General features: G+C 39.7%; 1 protein-coding gene across 4 annotated transcripts in view; it reads left to right on the forward strand.

Moving 5' to 3' along the window:
• TUB (TUB bipartite transcription factor) overlaps positions 1-9,170 on the forward strand; it is a 67,242-nt gene extending 58,072 nt beyond the window's left edge. For all 4 annotated transcript variants that reach the window (XM_079308070.1, XM_079308069.1, XM_079308071.1 and 1 more), the window contains 3 exons: positions 2,650-2,748; positions 3,158-3,329; positions 3,723-9,170. In XM_079308070.1, the coding sequence (XP_079164196.1) occupies positions 2,650-2,748; positions 3,158-3,329; positions 3,723-3,856 (405 nt within the window). In that variant the 3' untranslated portion in view covers positions 3,857-9,170. The remainder of the gene's footprint in view (positions 1-2,649; positions 2,749-3,157; positions 3,330-3,722) is intronic.
• The last annotated feature ends 1,656 nt before the right edge of the window (positions 9,171-10,826 follow it).

The raw sequence follows: 10,826 nt of genomic DNA on the forward strand, positions 1-10,826 counted from the left end.
TCCAGGCAGTGAGCTCAGCTGATACTCAGGTGTGGCTCAGGTTTCAGTGCAGTGACAAGACTTTGTGTTCCTCCTCAAATCACATGCATTGTGCTCCCCCAGTGTTGTGGGTCCTGTGATTTGGGCCTTCCTTGGAATGGTAGTTTCTACACAAAATATTAAGGACAAGGCACAGCTGTGTAAAACAAGCCCAGGAAGGGAAGTGGCTGCAAGAAAATGGGATTAATAAAATCCTGAATCTCCTGGGAGCTGTTGGGATATTCACTTTTTATCATGGCAACTCTTTCCATTAAAGGAATGTGCTTACATAATTATTTGAAAGTGTGTAAGATGCTAAAGGCAGCCCCAGGGAGAGGCTCTGTGTTCTTGCAGCCCAGTTTATTGTGAGGCTGACTGGATGGGCTAAGGCAGAGAGTGCAGCAATACTGGGCTAAGACATGAGCTGGTAAAAATCATTGGTGTCCTGGTTGAGTCAACAGGGCTCTGCCACTGATCAACATTTGTGTTCCTGTGTAAACCAAGACTGTCAGTGCTGTTAAAGTGGTGTGAAATCAGAATTTTGTTTATGTTCCCCTAATAATACCCTTTGTAGTCTTAAATTTCACACAAAAGAGTGGAGGAGGGAAATAAAAGAGAAGCAGGGAGTGAGGCAGGAGGTGAGATAATTTTAATAATTTTCCTCACATATTCCATGTTTATGTAATTTCAGTTTGGTACTGTGAGTTTAGCAAAAGGGTAGCATTTGCCAGCACAGTGTGTGATAATTGGTGATGGAGGTAATGTGCAACTAGTAACCATTCTCTTGTCATGTGCCAGAAGTACCAATTTCAGTGTTTCTGAATAAGCCCGAAGAACATAGTCCTGTTTTTCCCATCTGCTTGTTGGGATGAAGGTGATTCAGCACTATTATTTAATTTTACCTTCAACAATGTCTTCAACCAGTCAGCATCTAAATTAATTATGTATAGCATAACTGCAGCTTGAGGAGAAAAGCTTGTAAGGCATAGCAGAGAAGCCCAAAATTGTCAGTACTTAGTGGAAAATAAGCATAAGCATGAATCTTTTCTTAGAACTTGTCCTCTGCTGTGCTGAGTCTCTCCTACTTATAAAATTTGCTGGCAGTCATATCAGTTTTTGTCTTGCCATGATGCAGAACCAACTGAACTGATAACATGTTTTACTCTGCCAAAGGAGGGGACATAAATGATTCAGAAAAGAGGCTGAATCTTCCCATTAATGTGCAGAGTTAGGAAGATATGTAAATATGCCTGGATTGCTTCAGGAGCAAGCAGTAAAATAATCCAGTAGAATTTCTCTTGCATGCATGCAAATCTTTAATGAGTTGTGGAAAATCTCCAGATGGTTTCCTGGAACAGGCAGAGTTATTTCAAAGGTCAGATGATGGCAAAGTTGCAGGTATTTTAGGTGGGTATTTCAGATGTTTCCAGTGGGTTGAGATGCATGGATTTTTGCTTGCAAAAGTAGAGATGTTTAATAAGTTTAATGTTCCATAAAATCAGGACATTGTAATTAAAAAATATAAAAGCAGAGGCAGCTGAATACATCACTTTTAAATGTCCCAGTGGTAAAGCCACACCAGCTGGAGCTTAGGGGTGTCTGGTTCTTGGCATCTTGTGGCATGTTGCTGGGAACAATGGGAATGTTTTTCCTGAGCTTCCTTAGTGCATCTCCAAAGCCCTTCATTTCAGTGTGGCAGATGGGGAAAAAATACATGTGACTGAAAAAAAGCTGTCACAAAACATGAGATGGAGTTCAAGGTGTCACTGTTTCGTTTACTGGGTTAATGCTAAAATCAGGTTTTACTGGAAAATATTGCTCTTTACTTTTTCTGGTTCAAAAGCAGATGATAACTTACTGAAATGTTTGGCCCTGGTTGCTTCTGTGGGAGGAGAAAAGGTGTCAGATGAGAATAAGGCTTTAGGTTGGTTTAGATTTTAGTAGTTGTGTTTTGAGAGGACAGTGCAATGCTGGAGTGCTCTTGTGAAAAACTCATCAGGAAAGCATCAGATCATGTTTAATGGAAGAACTTGTATTTTTTTTTTTTTTGCTGCCTATGTGGTTTCTTTACTTTCCCTGTCTTCATAGCTAGAAAATTTGCCTTCATGCTAATGTATTTGTGTTTTTTACTGTGGTCATCTCTAAGCAAATTTTGAAAACCACAGCACTGCTATCAGATACTCTGCCTAGCATTTTGTTTGCTTTTGTGCTGGCTCTGGAATAAATAGAGCTGGTCCCATATATTTAATTTTGTCTCACATCAAACTGTATCCCTGCATTTTATGATTTTTAAATTGCAACTACTTTATTTTGGGATCTAGCAGTAGCCAAACAATCTGGTTAATTCATATCCTTTTTTTAACAAAGGGAGTTAAAAAAAAAATTATATTAAGGTTGTTGGCAGCCAGTGTTAGAAATGTTTTTGGAAACCTCTCTATTTCAATTTTTCCTGTTGTCAGAGCTTCTAAGACAAAGCTAGAATGTTTGGCAGTGCCAGTGAAGGTGGGAGTTTCAAGATGTTTTTTGAGTTGACTAACAGATAAGTTCCCTGGGCTGCCACTGTGTCTCTCTACTGAAGAAATTAACTTTGAAAATAAAAAACATGATGAAATCTTTTCTAAACATTTTTAGGAAACAAATGTCCTGGGGTTTAAAGGACCTCGTAAAATGAGTGTGATCATACCAGGAATGAATATGGATCATGAGAGAGTTTCCATCAGACCACGAAATGTAAGTCATACCAGCAGCCAGCACTAAAAATTACTTGAATTCTTTTTCAGGTAGAGTTGGGTTTTTTTTTTATTTGCATTTCTAAAGCTCTAGAAGTTAATAAAATGGTATTCAAACAATTGCAGAACAATGGGCTGCGTGACTACTGCTGTGACTCACAAAAGCACCACAAATAAAGTATTTTGATAACAAAAGGTACAACTAACATTTATCAAACTGTGGAAAGGACTCAAATGCACATTTGCATTTAGATCCTCAGAGTTTTCAGTTTCATTCATTGAAGCTGTTTGGAGGGTTGAGGGTAAGAGTTTGGTCTTTGGGCCAGATTGATGAATTTTTTCTTGCCTGTTAATGTATTTTTTGTCACGCGAGCGTGTTAAACTGAATTGTGTATCTGTGGTGTGTGCAGGAACATGAGACGCTTCTTGCAAGGTGGCAGAACAAAAATACAGAGAGTGTCATTGAGCTGCACAACAAAACACCAGTCTGGAACGATGACACCCAGTCCTATGTTCTGAATTTCCATGGTCGAGTCACACAGGCCTCGGTGAAGAACTTCCAAATTATCCATGACAATGATCGTAAGTAGAGCTCTCTGCTGTCAGGTGTAGGAGCAGCACTGTGTGCACAGTCTGGAGGGATTCTGCCCTCTCAGTTGTCACCTGAGCAGGATTAATTGAGATCTGTATAACATTCTGTACAGAAGCCATCTCCTCTCTGTTCTTGCAAAAAGTACTTTTTACATGCGTCATTTTTTTGACACTAACAAGTCTTGCAACCCTTTATCACTCAAGCTGTCCTTGCTTCTCGCTCTGCTATCAGCACACCCACTTGCATGAATAAGTGCTGTGAGGTTTGATGAGTGAGCATGTTGGGTTGGTATTTCCTTGCTCTGGGACAGAGGGTAGTGTTGGGTGCACACTTATTTAAACAACAGCAGTGATGCTTTTTGCCTTTTCTGACCTTTCTTGCAGCTGACTACATCGTGATGCAGTTTGGCCGTGTGGCTGAGGACGTGTTCACCATGGACTACAACTACCCAATGTGTGCACTACAAGCCTTTTCCATTGCCCTTTCCAGTTTTGACAGCAAGCTGGCTTGTGAGTAAAGGGGCGTGGGTGAGCATCCTCTCGAAGGAAGCAGTTTGCCATATGATTCCCAATTCCTGCTGGTGTCACTTATGGTCCATGCTAAAAAGGTCAGGGAGACATGCAGTTGTGGAGGACCACTCTGCTGCTGAAGAGTAAAAGGAATCTTCTAAAAATTCAGGAACTTTCAGGAAATTCTATTTTCCTTTTTTTTTGTTTTTTTTCCTGTCATATTTTTCTGGAAGTGACATCGAGCTTTTGTAAATAGGAGTTGTCTCTCATGTCCCTGGTCATGTTATGGGTGTGTGCCATGATGTACTGTACCGTGGCTCCAGTAGCACCAGGACAGTGGTGTCTTTTTTTAAAATCCAGAAAGGGCGTGAGCGCTCCAAAAGTTTCTTTTTACATTTAAGAATCATTCCAAGGCTGGAATCGTACCTCAAGGTTGCATTCCTGCATCAACTAATCAGAGCTTCACATCATCCAGCATAAGAGAAAGATGAGGAAAAAAGATGCACTTTTTTTTTTTTAAATTTTGATTGTGCAAGGATCTCATGTAGTATAAAGCCGAGTCTGAAGGTTGAAAACCTCTACTGGACTGAACTTGATGCATTGCTGTTGTACATGTAGTAGGGCATGATGAATTTTAATTGCAGTAGGAGGAAATGGAGAAGTGGAAAGCACAAAATAATGTTGCACAAGTCACTTGAATTCTAAGCTGTCATTATGTTTTAACATCTACATGCTTTTTAATTTGTTTCAAATGGAAATGTATTTGCAGTACAGAAAGGGAAAAGGAAAACATCTAGATGCCAAGAAAGCATAGCTTATGTTGAATTTGGCATTTCGTGGGCTGGGAATTTATATCCTTGTATTGCTGTGGTAATTCAAACACATATTTTGTATGAAGTGATATAAACAATTGGATAAAGGCACTCTGCAGAGAATCTTATTATTTTGAACAGGCTGTGTAAAACTGAGGAAGGTAAATGGAAATATTTTATTAAATTTGTCTGGCCTTTTGAGCTTTTACAATTTGTTGATCGCATTTTTTGAACTTTGAGCAACAACCACTTTTCATATTTATTTCCCATTGTAAGAATGCTTGAAATCGATTGAAACTGTGTATGTTGTTCTCTGATGTAAACGTGCCAGCTACTGAGCTAAATCCTTCTAGGCAAATCTAGTGTATGCTGCATACAAATGAGACACTGGCAGGACACAGAATAGCTCAAAATAGTGCAGATTTTGTGTTTCCTTTTTTTCTGATCTATCTGGAATATATCAACAAATACCATTTCCAACCAAAACACAAGCAAAGAACCAAGCCATTGTTATCTTCTCTCCTGAACATTTCAAAAGCCAGGAGCTGCAACTTGAAAGCACATTGTAAAACATCTTTAAAAATAATGGTCTTGCTGCCATTGTTGTGAGCAGTGCTGTCCACAATGGCACACAGAGTAATAGAATTTATATGTTCACCAGAAGGGTGTGGAAATGTGAGTGAAGCAGTAGCTGTGCTTTATACTGTGTGTATTCAGGCCCTCCTTTTTATTCCTTATAAACCTTTGCATTGCACAGCCAGAGATTATGCAATGTAGAAGTGAGATCAGATCTGATTGTCTCATAGTTGACAGGCCCTTTTTGAGTGTAGGGGACAGGCCATAAAGCTCTCCTTAAGGTCATGCCATTTGGACTGCATCATTTCAACTAACAAAAGAAATATGCTCTCTTCACCTTTGCCTTCAGCTCTCCTTCCCAGTATACAGACAAAGGAATTTCAGATAAGAGATGAAAATAAATAGTTGCCAGCATTTTTTCTAATCTTTTAAACAATCTATGGGAAGAAAATCTGCTGGCTTTAAACAGTGCTGTGTTGATAGACTCAGCATGTCAAATGTTTCTTCAATTAACAGGAAGCTGTCTTTTTTTGTTTCCCCTCATCTTTTTACAAGGAGCCTTTCCATGCAATGGTACAAAAAATGGAAAGACACCTTTTGTTTGAGAGAAAAGTTGGTTCCCTCCATGAATGATGGAAGTGCTGTGTCATGAGCTGCAGGGCAATACTTTGGCTTTGCACATGGGTGCTTTGTTTTTCCCTGTAGCTGGTGGTTTCCCACAATTTCACATCCCCATCTGTCGTCTCACTTTGAATTTAACAGAGAACTTCTTACCTCATGTCAGCCTGTAAAAACTTGCTCCAGTGACCACCAGAATTTTTTTGTTAGGACTACTTCAAAACCAGTCAGGAATTCCCAGTGCTGGCATTTAGGTGTGATGTGGATTTCAAGAACTCTGCAGCATGGGAATGGCTGAATCTGCATGGTTTGAATTCTGTGCCTTGCCAGTGACACGCTTACTTTAGAGCCTGAGAAAGTGGCACCTGACACAGTTTTCTGCCTCTGTCCATGCACAACACTGTGTCAAAGGAGATGCCTCGTGGTGCAAATACACAATCTGCTGGCTTTAGTGGTGGAGCTCCTTTAGGAAGGGTTATTTTTAACCCAGATCATAACAATGGTCTGACTCACATCATGACCCCCCCCCCCAGGGAATTGGCATGAAAGGAAACTCATGTGCAGTGAACTCCTGCACAAGGGTGAGAATGAGGGGCTGGGGAAAGGCTGCAAGTTCAGCTTCTTGGGACCATTTTACTGCCAGCACATTGTGTAACTTCACTCTCACTGCATGTTCTTCCCAGCCAGGTATTTTTTTTTAACCTGTAACCGTGCCAGGAGGAAAGTGGTGACTCAAATTCCCATCATCTTAACAGGATCATACAGGGCCATCAGCCAAGGAGCTGCTGAGGGAAAAACTCCCCACAATAAATTGAGGTCACTAGAGGGGGATGTTAACCTGAGACTAAGAATGAGGAACTCTCATTAAATCTGGTTCAGTTAGAATAGGATTTGCTCCTAATGCCTTTTGCCAAAACCCTGGTTTCTCACTATCGTTGTACAAGGTTCTGCTGTGCACTTGGCCTTCACCATCTGCTCTGGAAGCAGTTTCAAAGATTAATTTCGAATCTGTATGATTCCTGATGGATCATTTTTGCTGGATGTTTTCTGGTGAAGGTCACATGCAAGGTGATACCACAAACTTTCCAGCACATCTCTAAATTTTGTCCTCCTAACTTGGAAAAGCTTCTGTCTTTAACACAGAGTCATACCTGAAATTACATTTTCCTCACAAAGTTACATTTTCTTCCCCATCAGTAATAAAATCTTGGTACTAGTAAGTGTTTTCAGAGGCATATGCACAGTGAAGTAAGCAAGGAGAGGTTAGCACTCCTGTTGGTAACTTCTGCTGGGCCTGCATTCAATGTGCAGCAGGGCATAGCCTTGTTTACTCAGTGTGACAAAAAATAGAATGGCCCTGAGCTGTGTATTTCCTTCACACAGTCTCAGTGAATGTTTGGATACAGTAGATTTAATGTTATTTAAAATCCCAATATTGATGATTCTTTGCATCTGCTGTTGATTTTGACTTGAGTTGTAAACAAATTCCTTGCCTGAATTGCTTATGGGCAAATGCTGTATGCTTTAATGAGAGTTCTTAATCTAACTTGTCACTCTGTTTACATCAAACAGTTTCTTCCTGGCCCTTTATCTAATTTTCTTCATCTGTGATGTTCTGTTCCTTCTCATTCTCTTTACAATTCCTTTATCTGCTTTTCAAGGATGTGCAACTCAGAAGTGTTTGACAATATTGCTCAGTGATCTCTCCACAGATGAATAATGCCTTTGGTGCACATTCAGTGATGCTCCTACAATAGAAGCCTTATCAGAGGGGTGAATTTGGCCCTTTGGCTCTTCAGTAGAGTAAATTAACACATTAAAAGGTAGCAGATAAAAAAGCTTGCCTAAAAAATAATCAGAATTTTTCTCAGTAAACATTCAGTTTCCAAACCATTGGTTGCAAATCAGTGAGCAGAGCTGTCCACAAGCCTGGAGGCAGACTGTTAGATTTCCTTTGTAGTGCTGCCTTATTTTTCCACTATTTCTTTCCAAAAGGTTGGAAGTGATTTTGTGAGCTGAATTGTGTTGGTGGCCTAAAATAGTTTATTTTTTAGAAGCTAGGCATCACTCTGTTCCTGTTGTAGGATAATATATGGCACATAAAACAGTAATGTCACAGGCTCTTGTTATAAATTCAGAAATCAGTGAGAATGGTTCTGTAATAATGACTGGGCAAATCTCTTGCTATTCAAGTTGCCTTACAATAGTGCTGGAGTTCCCAGCTGGCTGTCCTCATGAGGTCCTAGCACTGAAGGAGTTGGAGTGAGAAAGGCTCTGTAATAAAATCTGGTGGCTGCACAACTGAAAAATATCACTGTGGAATCAAGTGACACCACAAAATTCCAATGCCATCAATTCAAACTTTCTGAGATTTTGCTCCCTTGTGGTGAACAAAGGAGAGACACCAGTGAGCTCTCTGAAAATTTTGGCCATTAGACCTATTTTTCTGCTATTAAAATCTTACCCCTGCCTGGGTGTTGCCCATTAAAAAAAATCAGAAAATCAATCCAGTCCTTACTGTGGAAAATCATTCTTAGTTCTTGTATCATAGCTTTTTACGTATTTTATTATTAATTAATTTGTAATTTCACATAAGGATAAAACAAGGATAGGGAAAGAAGAGATTTTGCCCTGGAGGTATGATGAGTCTAGACCAATATCAGATGTTTTTGTCCTTGTTTATTGTAGCAGGACAAGACAGGGGGTTGCCTGGAGTTCTGGGCAGGGAAGGTTTCTCCTAATGTATTGCAGGTGTCAGAGGGAAGATTTTGGGATTGATCCAGAGGGATTCTAACTATTTGCCCCATACTATCTTATTGCTCTCCTAAAAGGTCATTTGTGAGATTTTTTTCCTGCTTTTACAGGAGCCTGTGCTCACCAATCAGATATCTTTGCTTGGCAATTAAGGACAGCACAGCAGTCACCTTTGTTAGAATTATGGGCTGATGACTCAGATTTCTCAAAAGGCCTCGTTTTGATTACTAGAATAAGGTAGTTTTATACATATAAATCTTGCAGTAGAGTTAATCTAACTGTAGATGCAGGCTTCTCTTGTATGTGCTACTTAATGAGATCAGGTTCCTGTTGTTCCTGATGTACAAAAAGTCCCTTCCAGGGTTCTGCTCTGTGAGTGTTTGAAATTAATTATGTAGATATTCTTCAGTTCTTTTTGTTGCTCGCCAAGGAACTAAGAAAAGAATTTGCACAACTATCTCAATGCTTTGGTGTTTTGCTATGAACTATAGCTCAGTAGCTGATACTCACAAATGCCTGTATATTGGATGAAAATGCATTAAAACTTATTTTGTATGTTGTATTTTATTTAACTGCCTATACATTTTCAATTCCCCCTTTTCATTGAGGGTCTGTTTATCTGTACCTTCACTGAGAAGACTTGATTTAAGTAACTTTCCTGAAACTCTTTCATGGAACCAGTACTCTGGTTTGGTGAATGGCTCTAGGAAGAGGACACTGTTCAGAAAAATTATGCATACATTTTTGAGAAAAAAACCTTCCCTATTCACTTCATAATTGGATTATACAACAACACTGGAAGCTTATCATGGTTTTATTAAAGTCTGCAATGGCAGTTTGAAAATTACTCTGAGAAAAGCTTGTTAAGCACATGAACTGTAACAAAGTTCTACTTGAGAGTCAGAACCTCACAAGTACCTTGAGCACTCGTGATCTGTTCTGTGCTTGGGTACAGGCAAAAAATGTCCTGAAGAGCCAAAATCTGTGTTAAAATCAGCACAGTCTTCTAGGCTGATTCAGCACAGGCCTGGGGATCAGGTCACCAGGGCTTTAGTCCAGCAGAGTGTCAGACTTTGTGCAGATGTGGGACCCTCTTTGTGCCTCAGTTCCAAGGAGTTGAATGAACTCCTGGAGCTTGGCTGGCTGTGTCCATCTCTGCTCTGCTGAGAGGATTTCCAGGATGCTTTGGGGCTGGTGGGTGACAGGTGGTGTTGCTGTGCTCAGAACCCAGTTTAGTGCCCCCTGAAGCTACCAAAATAGGAATTTTTCTGCTGCCTATGTAGAAACCATGTAACTAACCAATCTCTTAGGATCAAATCTTGATGCTGTTGAATTCTGTGGAAATCTTGTCAATTATTTAAGTGAGGCTTCAAGCTTTTTACCTTGTGTTATTTTTGGTTACTAAAAGTGCAGAAAAAACAATAAGGACAAACCATCTCATACACTATTCCTCCTGACAGTGTGTGTTGGTTGTGTTTTACTTCCCAGCATCTGTTGTTTTAAAACTATTATTCCTGAACACATTGCAGAGGTTCACTTAATGCAATCACCTATTTATGGCTTTTATGTAGCAAACTGAGACACTTGCCAATTGTGTTGCAAATTGCTTTTTGGTATTTTTGTTTTTTTTCCTTTCCCTTGGATGTGACTCAGTTGTTCAGAACTGTTGTTACTGCCCACTTTGACTCTGTCATGCACATCTGATTTAAAAACAATGGGCCTCATGATATCTGACTACCTTTATACTCAGCTGGGATGTTTACAGTGTTTCTCACATTTCACCCTGCATCTGTGGCTTCTTACTGAGGCTGTCCCAGTTGGCACAATGCCATTAGAAGTAATTTATGAAGTGTTAAGAGTAATTCTCAAAGTAACAGAATGTAATTTCTAAACAATTTTAACATTAAAATCTAGCTAAGTTTAATACTTACAGTTTGGATGAAATTGCAAGGAGATGAGTTGTTCAAAATTTCCTTTCCTTAAGCTTGGTTTGAAGCTTGAGTTCACATTTAGGAGGTTTAATAAGATTTAGAGAGCTCCTGGTCCTGCAGCTCCATGCAGATTGCCAGACTGACTGCAACAATCAGTCTGTGTCACGAGGAGACACCAAGTGATGAGAATTCCAAAGTCCTGACAAGAGTGCACTTCCTAATTCTCTGAGACATCTTGAACATCACATTGGAAATCATGTACCTGTCCTGTGTTGACTTAACAAATA

The sequence above is a fragment of the Erithacus rubecula genome (genome assembly GCF_903797595.1).
Source record: "Erithacus rubecula genome assembly, chromosome: 6".
NCBI classification, from domain to species: Eukaryota; Metazoa; Chordata; class Aves; order Passeriformes; family Muscicapidae; genus Erithacus; species Erithacus rubecula.